Here is a 16424-nt window from a genome sequence, read left to right as displayed (position 1 = left end):
CATAATAAAATTGAGCAGAAGGTACAGAGAGTTCCCATGAATTCCATGTCCTGACACACTTAAGAGTTAACATCCCACACAACAGTGTTTGAACCTACACTGACACATCATTATCACCCAGAATTCATAGCTTACCTTAGGGTTCATTCACTCTTTGAGTTGTCTGTTCCATGGGTTTGGACAAATATATAATGACATGTACCCATTGTTATAGCCTCCACATAGTTGAAGTCATATGATATGTAGCCTTTTCATATAGGTTTCCTTTATTAAGTAATGGTATTTAAGATTCCTCCATTGTCTTTTTGTGGCTTGAGTGCTCATTTCCAATTATATTATATCTTGCAGTATATCCAGACAATGGGCCATTGTCTGGATATACTACAATTTATTTATACATTTACCTACTGAAAGACATCTTAGTTGCTTCCAGGTTTTGGCAATTATGAATAAATTTGCGATAACTGCATGCAGGATTTTGTACTAACATAAGTTTCCAATTCATTTTGGTAAATATCAAGGATTCCAATTGCAGGTTTGCATGGTAAGAGTATGTTCAGTTTCTACAAAGCTACCAAATGCTCTTCAAATTAGCTGTACCATCTTTCGTTTCTACCATCGATGAATGAGGATTCCTGCAGCTCCACATCCTTACCAGTTTCTGTTATTGTCAGTGTTTTGTATTTTGGTCATTCTAATAAGTATCTTGTTGTTTTAATATGCAATTCCCTAATGTAATAGAATATAGAGCAATTTTTGTATGTTTATTTATTTGCCAGCTGTAGATTTTCTTTGGTGAGGTGTCCAGATCTCTTGCCTTTTTTTTTAAATTGAGTTCTTATTCTTACTGTTGAGTTTTAAGAGTTCTCTGCATTTTTATCTGTCTGATTTAGTAATAAGGGTAATGTTGGCCTTGCACAATGAGTTAGGAAGTGTTTCCTCTGCTTACTTCTGAAAGAGATTGTAGATAATTGGTATAATTTCTTCTTTAGATATTTAGTAGAGTTTGCTAGTGAATCCATCAGGGTTTGTTGCTTTCTGTTTTGGAAATCTGTTAAATGTTGATTCAGTTTATTAAATAGAAATGGGCCTATTTAGATTGTCTTATTTCTTCTTGTATGAGTTTTGGCATGTTTGTGTCTTTCAAAGAATTGGTCCTTTTCTTCTATGTCATCAAATTTCCAGGTATAGAGTTGTTCATAATATTGTTTCCTTTTTAATGTGATCTGTAGTGATGTCCCTCTCTCATTTCTGCTATTTCCCATCTCCTCCCTTTTTAGTTAACTTGGCTATAAGTGTGTCAAATCAGTATTTTCGAAGAATCAGCTTTTGGTTTTGTTAATTTTCTCTATTGATTTTTTATTTTCAGTTTTACTGATTACTGCTCTAATTTTTACACTTTTTCCCCTTCGGCTTACTTTGGATTTAATTTGCTTTTCTTTTTCTAGTTTCCTTATGTGAAACTGAAATGTTTTATTTTAGATGTTTCTTCTTCTCTAATATATGCATTCAGTGTTATACATTTATCTTTAAGCACTACTTTCACTGCATCACACAAATTTGGATAATTTGGCTATATTTTTGTGTTCATTTAGTTCAAAATGTTTAGTAGTTTTTCTGGAGATTTCTTCTTTTCTCATGTTTTATTCAGAAGTGTGTTATTTAATTTGTAAGTATTTTGGAATTTTTCAACTATCCTCCTGTTACTGATTTTTAGTTTAGTCCCATGTGATCTGACAGTGGACAATATATATCTCAATTCTTTTAAGTTTGTCATAGTCTGTTTATGCCCTAGAATGTGGTCTGTCTTCATGAATATTGCAGGTGAATCTGAGGTGTATGTATAATCTGCTGCTGTTAAGTAGTCCACAGATGTCAAGTATGTTCTATTGATTTATGATGCTATTGAGTCAACTACGTCCTTGCAGAGTTTCTTCTTGGTAGATCTATCCATTTCTGACATAGTATTGGTAAAGTGTTCAGCTATGATAGTGGGATTATCTATTTCCCCTTGCAATTCTATTAAGTTTGGCCTCATAGTATTTTTATGCTCTGCTTTTAGGCACATACACAATAAGAATTGTTAAGTTTTTCTTACAATGTTGATCCTTTATCATTATCACCTTTCTTTATTCCTCATAACATTTCTGCTCTGAAGACTCCTCTGTCTGAGATATATACAGCTACTCTTGTTTTTTAAAATTAGTGTTAGCATGCTATACCTTTATCCATTTCTTTCTTTCAGTCTATTTGTGTGATTGATGGATTGATTGCAGTACTGGGGATCAAATTTAGGCATGATCTACTACTGAGCTATATCCTCTACTCATTTTTTAGTTGTAGATGGACACACTATCTTTATTTTATTTATTTTTATGTGATGTTGAGTACTGAACCCAGTGCCTCACACATGCTATGCGAGCCTTCTACCACTGAGCCACAACCTCAGCCCCTTCTCTTTTTATTTTGAGACAGGTTCTCTCTAAGTTGCCAAGACTTGCCTTAAACTTGCATTCTTCTGCTTCAGCCTGCCAAGTAGCTGGGATTATAGTTGTGTCCCACTGCATTGGACTGTGTCTTATATTTAAAGTGAGCTTCTTGTGGATAAAGTGGTTTTTATCTTGTTTTTGATCCAATTGAACAATCTCAGTATTTTAATTGATGTGCTAGACCATTGATATTTAAAGTGGTTATTGATATAGCTGGATTAATATCTACCATATTTATTGTTGTTTTCTATTTGTTGCCCTTGTTCTATTCTTTTTTCTTCTCTATTCCCCATCTTTTCTGTGATATGATGGGCAAATAAAAAATTGTGTATATTTAAGACATAGAACATGTTTTGATGTGCATATGCATTCTGAAATCATTATCACAATCAGGGTATTTAACATATACATCACCTCACCTTGTGTGTGTGTGTGTGTGTGTGTGTGTGTGTGTGTGTGGTGAGAACACTTAGATCTACTTCAATTTCATGTTTATAAAAACTTGAGCAATTTATATGACTCCATTTCTTCTCCTTCTCCTTACTTAGCATTATCAATTATATATTTTAAAAACTTCCCTTAGTTGTTTCTGTGGATTTTTCAATATACACTTACAACTAATTCAGTTTTTCTTTCAAATAATTGTATTCTGCTTTACAGGCTGTACAAGTACTTCACTTAGTACAGTCCTAATCCCTCTCCCCCATCCATTCTATTATCACTGTCATTATTTCACTTTTATAAAGCATGTATACATAAGCATATATACATATATACATAAATAAATACATTACTTTTATTATTTTGAACACATTCTTATCTGTTAGCTCAATTAAGAATAAATAAAACAAAAGTTTATTTTACTTCTACTTATTTCTTCTCCAGTATCTTTTTTTTTATGTAACACAGATTTCTTACTTATATAATTTTCTTCCATCTGAAGAACTTCTAGCATTTCTTGCAAGGCATGTATACTGTCTGCAACTTTTTTCGAATTTTTGTTTGATGAAGTCTTTTCTCCAGTTTTGAAGGATAATTTGATAGGATACAGAATTCTAAGTTGGTGGGGTTTTTCTCTCAAGTCTTTTAATTATTTTATGCCATACTATTTTTTGTTTCCATGGTTTCTGAGGATAAGCTTGGATGTTAGTCCTGTCTTTGCTCCTCTAGCTAAGGTAGATTTTTCCTCTGACTTCTTTCAGGATGTTTTCTTTATCTTGGATTTTCTCAAGTTTGAATTTGATATGCCTAGGTTGACATTTGATTGCTTTGTATTCTCTGAGTTTCCAGGGTCTGTGATTTGGTGTCTACATTAGTTGGGAGAAATACTTAGTCATGATTGCTTCAAATATTACTTTTGCTCCTTTCTGTATTTCTTCTGTGTCTGATTTTCCTGTAAGGCAACTTTTACACCTTTTGTAGTTTCTCCACCATCTCTGGGTAATGTTTCTTTTCCCCAGTCTTTTTCCCTTTTACTTCTTAGTTTTGGATATCTTCAAGCACAGAAATTCTTTCCTCACCTGTGTCCAGTCTCAAAGATGTTACAAGTGTATCAGAGATGTTCTTCATTTCTGTTACAGTATTTTTTATCTCTAGCATTTCTTTTTGATTCTTTGCTAGAATTTCGAATTTTCTGCTTATATTAGTAATCTGTTTGTGCATTTTTGTCTACTTTTTCCTTTTAAAGCCCCTAGCATATTAATCATAGGTCTTTTAAATTCCTGATCTGGTAATTACAACATTTCTGCCATATCTGAGTCTTGTTGATACTTGTTCATTCTCTTGAAACCTTTTTTCTCCTTTTCATTTACTTTGTACTTCTTTGTTGAAAGATGGACATACTAGATGAACGAAATTGCAGTAAGGAAACCTTTAGTGTCCTGGTGGTAAAGTATTGAGGGGAAGAGAAGCATTCTATAGTCTTGTGGTTAGGTCTCATTTTTTTAGTGAGCCTGTGCTCATGAACTGTGGTCATGTGCTGATCAGTTCCCTTCCCAGCAAGTGGTCAGTATTACTAGAGTGAGCTGGATGGAGTTCAGGGTTCCCCTACTGTTGGTTTTCAGATGGAGTGGGGATTCACCTTTCCCTCAAGTAATTTAGGCACTGATAAAACCCCAACAGATCAGGCTACAGAAAGACAGTTTCTTCTGAGGGCAGGCCTTGTTGAAAAGAATGTAAATACTCTGGCATCTTCCAAGAGTTCCTTTTCCCCTTCCCCTTGCTGGAAACTGAGGAGATTTTTCTGATATTCATTGTGAGGACCTGGTAGAGCTTCTGAAGGTAAGATTCACCAGGGTATATGATTGCTCCCCGAGATTGGACTCCATGGAGTTTTAACTCAGTCTTGTCATCCCTGAACCTCTAGAAACTTATCAATTACAATTTAAGTTTTCCTACTCCATCTCTGGTAAAAGTCTATCCATAGATTTTTATGCTGGTGGATTTCTACTCCAGTTATAATGGTTATGATTTTCTGTATTCACCTGTCTTTCCCCAATTTGAGGGACAGCAGTTTGCCCTGCAATGCATCTAAGATTTGTTGGTTTTCAGTTTTTTCAGCTTTTATTTGGAATGGTGACTTTTAAGTTTCTTTTATGCCAGATCAGAAACCAGAAATACAACATGCTTTTGCAATCTGAAAAACATGATCATTTCTGAAACGTAACTGAATCAATATTATTTTCATGCTGCTTCACATTTTCATATGATACTTGGTAAGACAAAGCCAAAATGAGCTAAAAGTTGACTGGTCAAATAAATACAAAGCATAACACAATGTATTTTAAAACCTTTTTAAAAATTTGTTTTAAATATCTGTATAGGAGGATTGTCCCAAGGAAACAAAACCAACCATTTTAATTAAATGATTCCATTCTGAATTTTTTGTTTATTTCACCCTAAATACTTAGCATTTATTCCTCCTGTATAGCTACAACTTCATCTTGTTTCCAAATATCTCTCCATTCTTTCTAAAACCCCTCTCCCACCAGTTTCTGGTAGTCACCCTCTGTTCTCTGTTTCTCTGAGTTTCATTGTTTGAGATTCCACATATAAGTGAGAACATGAGGTGTGATTTTTTTTTCTTTTGGCCTGGCTTATTTCTCTCAGCATAATGTTCTTCAAGTTCATACTTACTGTTGCAAATGACAGAATTTTCTTCTCTTGTGGGGCTGAATTAATATTTAATGGTGTGTGTGTATGTATATGTGTGTGTGTATATATATTTATATTTATATATATATATATATCACATTTTTAAAATCTATTCATCTATGGATGGACACTTAAATTGTTTCCATAATGTGACTATTGTCACAAATATCTCTCCATTCTTTCTAAAACCCCTCTCCCACCAGTTTCTGGTAGTCACCCTTCTGTTCTCTGTTTCTCTGAGTTTCATTGTTTGAGAATATAGTACTACAACGGAACATGGGAGTGCAAGTATTTCTTTGACATTTTGATATGTATATAAAATACATAGGATATATACCCGATAGGCTATGGGAATGTCAAACCATATAGTAAATCTATTTTAATTTTTTGATGAACCTCCATAGTTTTATATTTCCACTAACAGTATAGAGGTGTCCCCTTTTCTCCAAATCTTTACCAGAACTTGTTGTCTTCTGTCTTTTTAATAATAGACATTCTAATTGAATTGATGTATCTTTTTATACTTTTCACTTATATTTCCCTGATGATTAGTGATATTGACCATTTCTTTATAAATCTGTTGGACAGTTGTATGTCTTCTTTTGAGAAATGTTTGTTTAGTCTGTTGCCCATTTTAAAATCAGGCTATTATTCTTTTGCTATTAAATTGCTTGATAATCCTATATAATCTGGAATTAATACCTTACCAGAAGTACAGTTTTATAGTTTTGATTTTGAGTATATTTCCAGTCTCGGTAATAGAAAATGTTTGTAATAACTAGTCAATCAACTGATTTTATTTTTCTTTAATTTTAGGAAGTATTCTCTGACCCAGAGTTATTTTATGCTTTTTTTCCCCATAGGTTTAAAGTCATGCACTATTTCACTATCTAACAGTTATTCTCAAACAGAGTCTGTGGACTTTGACCAGTAGTAGGAAGAGGATTAATGGAAAATTCTATCTTATTTTCCATTATTGACCTTTCAGTATAATATAATTCACTAGAGTGTTATGGAGTTTAACTATTTACTATCGAGTTAATAGAAACTTCTTATTAGAAAGTATAAAGTCTTGAGAGCTCATGTATAATGGCATAATTTTGAGTGGACATACTTTATAGACAGAGTTATGAAAAATGGTGTTTTGAATGGATAATTATGATCGTAATGCATTCCACTATTGTCATGTAGGTAAGAAATTTTAAAAAAAGGAAAAAAAAAGAAAGTATAAAGTCTCAGGAAGAAACTACCATTATAAAATAAAGCCTGATACCAAAGCATTTCCAGATAAAGATCAATTATATGAGTGTTTCTTCCCTACACATAGGGCAAAAGCTGGATTGTTAAAAGAAGTTATGAAGATTTTCGGGTACTTGATAAACATCTTCATCTCTGTATTTATGACCGAAGATTCTCCCAGCTCTCAGAGCTTCCCCGTTCTGACAGTCTTAAGGACAGTCCAGAGGTAAGCAGAAGTGATCACTACATATTGTATATGAATTAGTAGAAACTTTTGTCTGTATGCTAAATAAAAGTTTATGTTGAGCACTTAGAGTTGTTCCTGGGATTACATATCATTTCTATTTCATAACAGAAACATTAGTAGGATGTTTATAGTTAAAATTGGTTCAGTGTATAATTTTATAAGGAAGAAAGTCCTCATAATGATAATATGTAAACAGGCATTATATGTTAGCAACCATTCTTCAAATAGCACATGAGAACATGAAAAATTAAAAATGTTTACTTCCTAGTAAACAGAAAATCTACATTCAAACAGTGCTGTTTGATTAGTTTATAATGGCAAGTTGTGTGTGCACATGTTCCATTCCTGCTAAATATTTCTAGCAAAAAAAAAAAAGTTTCTTTTTTTAATTTAAAAGAAAATAAATTCTTTATAGCATTAGTCAACAAAAAATTTTTTTCGGAGTCAAAAATTGGGAGGAGTCTTTGAAAGTCTTTGAAAGCAGAATTTTTTTTTCTTTAAAAGAACAAGCATTAGACTTTTGAGCTGCAGTTATAAATCCTAAGAGGAATAAGATTTATGGGAACAGAAAATATAGCTTAAAACCCATATAGGATGATTCTAGAAGGTAGGTAAATTAGAAGTTTTACATGCAAGTACTGAGTGAACAGAATATAACCGAAAAGAATGTACATCAGAAGGCCTTTGAATGTATGATTGCTGTCCTCTGAGGGGAAGTGAGTTATAATATCCATGAATAAGGACAGATTTTTGTAAAATTGGATAATCAGAAACTTTGGGAAAGAACATATGATCTTTTATTTTTAATAATAACCAATCTGAATAACTGAAGTACATATAAAATGAAAATATCTAAAGAGAGAGTTAGTGAGCTTGAGGTCAAGTCAAGTCATTTATAAGAATATGGTCCTGACAAGGGAATTTTAAGGTGGTAACAATGTGTATAAAGCATTGGATTTGTTTGAATAGAAAGCTGTTTAGGGAGTAGAACATAAAGAGGTACTGTTGATTTGGAGTATGGAGTTAGGGATGTTCAAGTACAACTTTCCAAATGCAAAATTCTAAATAAAAGGAAATATTTTATCTAGCTGATTATTAACATGAAAAACAATAGTGCTTGAGAAATAAGTTATTTACAAACAATAGGCACTTTATGAAGTATTATTATTAAAAGAATATTAGGTTAAGATGGCTGGGTTAGTTTTAAAAAACAATATCAAAAAGGGCTATAAGCTTTACCTCTTGCATTATTTATTCTATTAGCTATAAATTATTTGTATCTGTACTAAACAAAAATATAACTAACATTTAACTTTTAAAAAAAGAATATTGTCCTGAAAGGGACAAAAAATTAAAAAGTTTTGAGAGTATAGTTGAAAATTGTGGAGAATGGATCCAGAGCAGTTCCTATTAATAGGGATTATAGGAGAACAAATCAGATAGGAAGAAATAAAAATAAAATAAAAATTAATATAAAAACTTCCCCATAAATAAAGAAAACAATATTTTCAGATTCAGAGGGCCCATGAGTGCTACCATATAATGAGCAAAAGAACTTGTCCACACACCAAGAAGCACTGTAATGAAATTTTAGCATGTCAAAACATAGAGAAAAATCCTATAACTATCCATAGAACAAGAAGCAGAATTTTTTTTTCTTTAAAAGAACAAGCATTAGACTTTTGAGCTGCAGTTATAAATCCTAAGAGGAAGTACTTTTAAATTTAAAATTAATTCCAAGGCAGTTTAAGTAGGTAGGGCAAAGAAGAGCCATCATCAGTCATGGAGGGACTGATCCTGCATTAGAGGCTTAGGGATGTCTTAAAATCACAAAGATTGCTTCTTACTACAGAAAACCTAGAAGTTTCCGTATTCATTTCCTATATCTGCTTATTTCTTCATTTTTCTCAGACTCTAAAATTTCATGGACAATGTGCTATTCCATGGGGTATGATCATTCATGAACATGGCTGCTCCTACCTGGCACAGGCATGGAAGATTATAGAGAGTCTTGGAGAATAGGGTTTCTGGAAATCAGGGGAAAGCTAGGCAGAATAATCAAATATGGATCTGTAATAAACTTTTTTTTTACATTTTCAATACAAAAATAGAGCAGTAAATAACTTCTAATGTTGTAGAATGACATAACCATTGATAATAAGGGGTAAAAAGTTAAAGCCCTGGGTCTGAATCATTATGTCAGTGCCCATAGTTTCAGTGGCAGTCCTCTGTGAAATCTTCTGTAACCATTAAAATGCTTCAAGATCTGTAAACACACCTCTACCCCACCAATAAACAGTTCACTTCAGAGTTTCTCTGCGAGAGAGTACAATATCTTTCCTGTGAGTTATACTGAACTTTTTCTTTGCAGTCAGTCACTCAGATGCTCATGGCTTACCTGTCACGCCTTTCAGCTATTGCTGGTAACAAGATCAACTGTGGGCCTGCCCTTACTTGGATGGAGGTATTACCTAATTCACTTCTTATGAAAATTTATTTTAAAGTTATTTACTTAAGAAATTTAATATTAATTTGATAGTTGAGTATCAATAATCAAAAGAAGTGGAGTTCTCATCTGGGAGGATGGATATGTGATACATAAAATGTTTTTCATCTCAAGTCTCCTTTGATAATTTGTGAAATGAGTTTTAATATATTTTATGAATCTTCATACTTTTTTGGTATTCAGAGTATTAATGTTCACATTGAGCAAACTATATATTTTTTAGTTTACTTAATAATTGAATTTTGTGGTAAAGGGAATTGAAACTGGGGGTGCTTTTACCATTGAGCTGCATTCCTAACCCATTTTATTTTTTATTTTGAGACAAAATCTTGTTAAGTTACTGAGGCTGGCTTTGAGCTTGCAATTCTGCCTTAGCTTCTCAAGTTGCTGTGGTTACAGATGAGCACTACCTTGCCCAACTAATAATTGAAAATGTTTTTCACTTATTTACAAACAAGTAATAGCTATTTTAAAGGATCTGATTTAAGAGTATATTGAGTGAAACATTATCCTGTAGGTGCTGGGGTTGTGGCTCAGCAGTAGAGCACTTGCCTAGCACATGGGAGGCCCTGGGTTCGAACCTCATCACCACATAAAAATAAATAAAATAAAGGTATTGCATCCAACTACAACTAAAAAATAAATATTTATAAAAAGACCAGAGAGAGGAAGAATTATGCTGTATATGTGTAGTAAGAATTGTAATACATTCCGCTGTCATTTATTTTTTGAAAAAATAAAAAAAGAAACATTATCCTGTAAATATGTTAGATATTTGTGCTTAATTTGCATATAGTTATGTATTTTCTACTCCCAACGGAAATTGGGAAGACAAGAAGGAAAGTAGAAAGCATATTGAACTGTTGAAAGCAATTGTACTCTTGACCTTGACTTTTCCATTACATACTATGTGTTTTTGTAATTTATGTTTTCCTATCTTATGAAAGATTGAATTACTTTTTCTTTGTTTAACCTCTTCCAACTTTAGCATTGAAATAGTGTTGAAATGATGTATGTTAAATGCCATAGCACAATGACTATCATATATTAACTATGTACTTGTGTTTTTTAAAAGACTTTGAATCATTATCTGTCTAAATAAAATTGAATTATATTTTATAAGTAGTCAAAGAAACTTGTGCAGGTTCCATGTCTTTAACCGTCTCATAGTATGTGTGCTTCATTACAGATTGATAATAAGGGAAATCATCTTCTAGTTCATGAGGAATCATCCATCAACACTCCTGCTGTTGGTGCTGCCCATGTTATCAAGAGGTACACTGCTCGGGCTCCAGATGAATTGACATTAGAGGTAAATAATTATGCATTTTGTTCTTTAGTCCCCGTTAACTTTCTAGCCTTATGCTTAAGTGTTTTAATCATTTACTTAATTTTAACAAATTAAAAGCACCAGGTATTTCTGAAGTCCTTTATCTTTTGGCCTGGAAACTTTTCTATTTTTGTTTAAATGATCATGTCCATCCTTTAACACTCAGCTTCAGCATCTCTCATTTCTTCTAGAAAGCCATCCTTGGTATCCCTCACCTTACTACATGCAGATAACACCCCCAAAAGTTGGAATGAATGTCATTCAGAAAAGCTTTCATGGCTTATATATGACATATCAGTTATTACATTTAATCATAGTTTTCCTCCTGTTTGTTTCAGTGGACCTCTTGATAGCAGTATCTTTCTTTGTGTTTTTAGTGCATAAAAACGGTGATACCCAGTAATACCTTTTAAAAATGTTTGTTTAAAGATTGAGTTAAAGGACCAGATGGAGGGTGAATGAATATTTTCTTGATCAGATGCAAAAGGAGAAGGGAATTACATTTCTTCCTCTAAAACTATGTCTCAGGTGGTAAAAGACAAATGCTAACAGTTATTCAATTTAAGATAGAAGAGTATCAGTTTTTACTGTCTAGCTTCTGAATAGTTTTCAAACTACACTCTTAGGTTCTGTACAGAAAGAACTGCAGGTCTTCAAAGATATCATATCTCTTAGCAAATATGACTATGAAGATAGCTTAGTCATGACTTGAGAAGTCAGAGTAAATATGTAGGTTCCTAAAAATGTGTATATTAGTTATAGTGCTCTTAAGTATTAAATTTTGTTTTTCATAGATAATAGCACTTGTTTTGATGGAAGAATATAACTTCTATGAAATATATTACTTAATTATTATAATTAAAATTATTAAAATACTCATGTAAACTCACTAGCTTGCTTTTTACAATGAAGAAAGTTAGGTCTATAGTGGAGTGTTGGACTATAGTGGGTTGTTGAAAGGAGTTGAATTGTCATCACATTTTGTACTTACTAAGAACAATCCATCTTGGGCCTTTCCTATATGATTAAATAAGATATATCAGTATAATGGCTTGCACATGGCAATATAATGGTAACATTAATGGTATTATTGTTTTAAATATAAGTATTTGAAACTTCTGTAAGTGAATTCTCATTGCTTCCAGTGACAGTGGTTACAAAGTACATAAGTTCTACAACTTAGCATGGGGTTATACCCCACTGAACCCATTTTAAGTTGAAAATACTGTTAAGTTAAAAATATATCAAACATGCCTAACCTACTGAACATCCTGGCTTAGCAACAAGGGAATTGTAGTTTCTCAGTTGTCTGCCCTTGTGACATGACTGATTGGAGGTGTGGCTCCATGTTACGCAGTATCACAGAAGAATATTATACATATTACTAGCCTGGGAAACAATCAAAATTCAAAATTTGAAGCACAGTTTCTACCAAGTGCATATCACTTTTGCACCATGGTATAGTCCAACCCAATATACATAGGAGTCAGTATTTTAAAGCATAACTGATGATAATGGTATGATACCTAGCATTAAAAAAAATCTTCATCTAAAATCTAGCTTTCTGACATTACTGCATATGAGTTACTAAGATCACAGTTTTTGTGTTGCTTAACATTTTTTTTTAGAACTTTCCTTAGCAAAAAGTAAGATTATTAAATTACTTTAAAAGAGGTAATATATTTTTCCAGAAATTATTAGCCAGAGCATAAAATAGTACTCTGTCCTTTTGTGCAGTTCAAATTTAAACTCTAGGTATAGCAATTGATTTAAAATTGAACTAAAACAATTTTACTAAAATTTTGATTCTTTTAGGTGGGAGACATTGTTTCCGTTATTGATATGCCCCCCAAAGTGTTAAGTACATGGTGGAGAGGCAAGCATGGGTTTCAGGTAAGCAACAAAAATTAGGTATGGAAAAATTCTAAGAACAGTGCCGGGTTTCTGTTCTCTCGACTAAAAGGCTCAGGGGTCACTCTAGTTAAACTGGGCTAACTGGGCTGCACGAAATAACCACACAAGAGACAAACACCTTTTTCTTTGGGGTCGCTGTGACCTGCAGACCCTTAAGGTCGGCTCCTCTGACCTTAAGGGTCTGCAGAAAGAGAGAGAGGGAGAGCATGCGCTGACCCCTTTTATTGAGGAGAAGCTATTCAAATGAGGCAAGGGGTCAGGTTTCAGGGGGCTGAGTCTGTCTTCATGATGTCCATTGTCAGCAGGTTGACTGACACCTGGGTAGGCCACACCCAAGGGCACAGTAAGAGAAGGGGACACACACAAGGCACTTCCATGGAAGATTCTATCCTAAACAGGGCAAGGGGTTATATTACAAAGGAACAGGTGAGCATAGCTCCACCCATTGGGCTGTAGCAAGACACACCCATTTCTGTGACTGAGTGCCTCAGCACCCAGCTGGGGAGTGTAACTCAGTCACCTGTAAGGTTGGCCTCCCACAGAACACTTATCTGTATGTCATTAAAAATCCTATTTCTAAGGTAGGATTAAGGTGTACTGCAAGTGGACTTTGTCATCAGAAATGTTGTCTTTAAATGGCATTAAACCTGGATTTCCTTGTCCAGTTGCTTTTGTGGTTTTGATTTGTTTTCTCCCCCTTCTTTATCATTCTGCCAGTGTGAGCAGGGTCTCAGGTCTGAGAGCTGCTTTTAGTATTAATTTGTTTTTTTCTGGGAAGTGGGGGAGGTGGTGTTCTAGGGAGTGAACTTAAGAGCACTCAACCACTGAGCCACATCCTAAGCCCTGTCTTGTATTTTTACTTAGAGACAGGGTCTCACTGATTTGCTTAGTACCTTACTTTTGCTGAGGCTGGCTTTGAACTCGAAATCCTCCTGCCTCAGCCTCCCAAGCTGCTGGGATTACAGGCGTGGACCATAGCACCCAGCTTAGTGTTAGTTTTAAATCATCATTCATGTATATTTTCTTTTTAAAATATACTTATTAAAAAAAGTCAGTTTGATAAAATTTTTCTATAAAAAATCATTATAACTCTTGTTAGAAACTTACTATATTACAGAACAACAGTAGAATCTAAAGTCTTCTCATTTATATTTTCCAGATACATGAAAATTGTTTAATTTAAGACTTTACAATGACATCTTTTAAATTAACTTGGGACTAATTTTCATAGAATGGAATGGGGTTTCTTTTCTCTTTTAAAATTGTCCATAAAGGAGACTCTGAAAAAGCTTTAAAATTATGTTCTTAATCCATGGTGTGTATGTGTTTGTGTGTGGTTTCCTTATAAAAGTATAGTGAAATGCTACACAAGTAAACCACTTTCACTACAAAGTCAGAAATTTGATTACTAGAATATAAATATTTTGAGCTTGACATATTTAAAAATCCTGATTATTGACTGTTCATAAAATGTATTTTATAAATGAATATTAATACCATTTAAAACAGTTAATTGTGGGGTCTGGAGTCAAATTGCCTGAACTATAATCATGTATTATCTTGGGCAGATTATTTAATGATCTGTGTCTCTTTTTCTCTATTTGTAAATTGGGGATTGCAGACAATATTTTTTCAATGTAGACTTTGTCATGAAGGTTAAAAGTATGAAGAGGAAAGTATAAAGTACTTAGACCAGGCCAGGTGTGTGTGTGTGTATGTGTGTGTGTGTGTGTGTGTGTGTGTGTGTGTGTGTGTGTGTGTGTGTGTGTTTTGCTCAATAAATGTTGATATAAAATTTAAATAGTTCTGTTTTTTATTTTAAAAATTTAATTTTATCTATACATTTCTAATTTAAAAAAAGCATATATAGCAGTTTATTTGCAGTCTTTGGAATTGAATTTCTTTTTAAAACCAAAAGGTTCCACTTAAAATCTCTGTACTCCTTCTCAACATTTTAATTTTGATTATAAAAATAGTAGCAAGTTTGTCTTTATTTGTGTAACCGTTATTTATTGATCAATGACTGTATGCTAGGTATAGACTTATCTTCCTAATTATTTTATTTAGACCCACACAAGTAAGTCCATTACCTAAACAAACTAATTTTCTTAAAGTCATAAATTAAGTATTTTAAAACTGTTATAACTTAGTTTAGTGCCAAAACACATTATTTAAATAAAAACAAGTGTTTTAAATTCAAGGAGATTTCTCTATCATTGATAATAAAACTTGCTCCTGTAGGAATGTTATTTTTTGTATTAGTTTCAGAAAGGCAATGGTGTCTGTGTCAAGGTGGAGTGTTCCTGTGAGAACAGCAGTTGATGTGGGGGTCCCCATAAAACCAGCAGCAAGACATTTTTAAATGTCAAAACTTTTTTTTTTTTAAAGGAGTCCAATATTTTAAGGAAAGAATCCACCTGGTTCCCTATGCCTTGCAGTCCTACACACTAGTCCATTTGTAAGACTGCAAGGGAAGGTGGGAGTTGGGAGACTTGTTGAGCATCTGCTATGCACAAAGCATTTGGCATTTTACATGCAGTGTGTTCTTTAATTTCAAGAAACTTCCAGATAATTTTTATCTCCTATTTTTATGGAGAGAAGGCAGTTTTTGAGAAGTTTAATAAACTGTCAGGATGTTAAATGAGTCTCTGTCCCATTGCCTGAAGAGCACTGAGCATGATTTCTACATTCATTCTCAAATTATTAACTCTCTTCACTTCAGTTTTCTGTGCTGTAGAAAAGAACATCTTTCCTTCCCAACCAGGGAGGATTGTGGTAAAGATTAACCAGCTGAGGGCTACAAAGCATACCTGTTTACTGGTAGAGACTGAGTGTTAGTTAAGATTTTATGTAATGATTAATAAATTGTATCCTGGAGAAAAGCTCCTCCTCAGGCAACTCTGAAGTTCCCTACTCTTGATAGGTATTTAAAAATTCTGAAGATGTGTTCCTCCTGAGATATCCTTTAAGAGTGGAAGATAGTCTTAATTATCCATGTATATGATAACTGTAATCTGTAGCCCTTTTATGTCCTGATTTTCTATTTTAAAAATCATGAAATAATAACTTTTTCTGATGACTCTCATACTTTTAATTTTTTAACTAGTAAAATGGTTAATCAAAGAGAATCTCATATAACCTGAGCAGGAGAAGAGGTGTCAGCATAGCTGCCCTGATTAGTTTAAGTCAGCCCACTGGACCTCTAGCCCCATAGTGCCTGCCTAGGTGGATTCCCTGAGGCCTTCTGTAGTAGCTCAGAGGACCTCAGCAGAGCTAAAAACCACAATTTATGTATAGTGGACCTTACCTTTATATAGTAGATATATTACACCAAAAGCTACTTTAAACTTTAATTTTTAAAAGCTAGTTCACAGTGTAAAAGTATTAGAAAAACATGTTCTTTAAAGGGGCATTTTTTTTCTTTCTTTTTTTTTATTGGTTATTCAAAACATTACAAAGCTCATGACATATCATCTTTCATACATTTGATTCAAGTGGGTTATGAACTCCCATTTTTACCCCAAATACAAGTTGCAGAATCACATC

The 16424-nt window shown here is 33.3% G+C and overlaps 1 protein-coding gene across 8 annotated transcripts in view; it reads left to right on the top strand.

The window, feature by feature from the left end:
• Nucleotides 1-16424, top strand: part of Arhgap32 (Rho GTPase activating protein 32) — a 297323-nt gene that overhangs the window by 210167 nt on the left and 70732 nt on the right. For 7 of the 8 annotated variants that reach the window (XM_040285546.2, XM_078047322.1, XM_078047323.1 and 4 more), the window contains 4 exons: nucleotides 6970-7107; nucleotides 9500-9592; nucleotides 10824-10946; nucleotides 12780-12857. In XM_040285546.2, the coding sequence (XP_040141480.2) occupies nucleotides 6970-7107; nucleotides 9500-9592; nucleotides 10824-10946; nucleotides 12780-12857 (432 nt within the window). The remainder of the gene's footprint in view (nucleotides 1-6969; nucleotides 7108-9499; nucleotides 9593-10823; nucleotides 10947-12779; nucleotides 12858-16424) is intronic. The other variant, XM_078047321.1, reaches the window with a different exon arrangement.

Source organism: Ictidomys tridecemlineatus, chromosome 4 (assembly GCF_052094955.1).
Source record: "Ictidomys tridecemlineatus isolate mIctTri1 chromosome 4, mIctTri1.hap1, whole genome shotgun sequence".
Classification (NCBI taxonomy): Eukaryota; Metazoa; Chordata; class Mammalia; order Rodentia; family Sciuridae; genus Ictidomys; species Ictidomys tridecemlineatus.
This window is presented reverse-complemented; position numbering and strand designations above follow the sequence as displayed.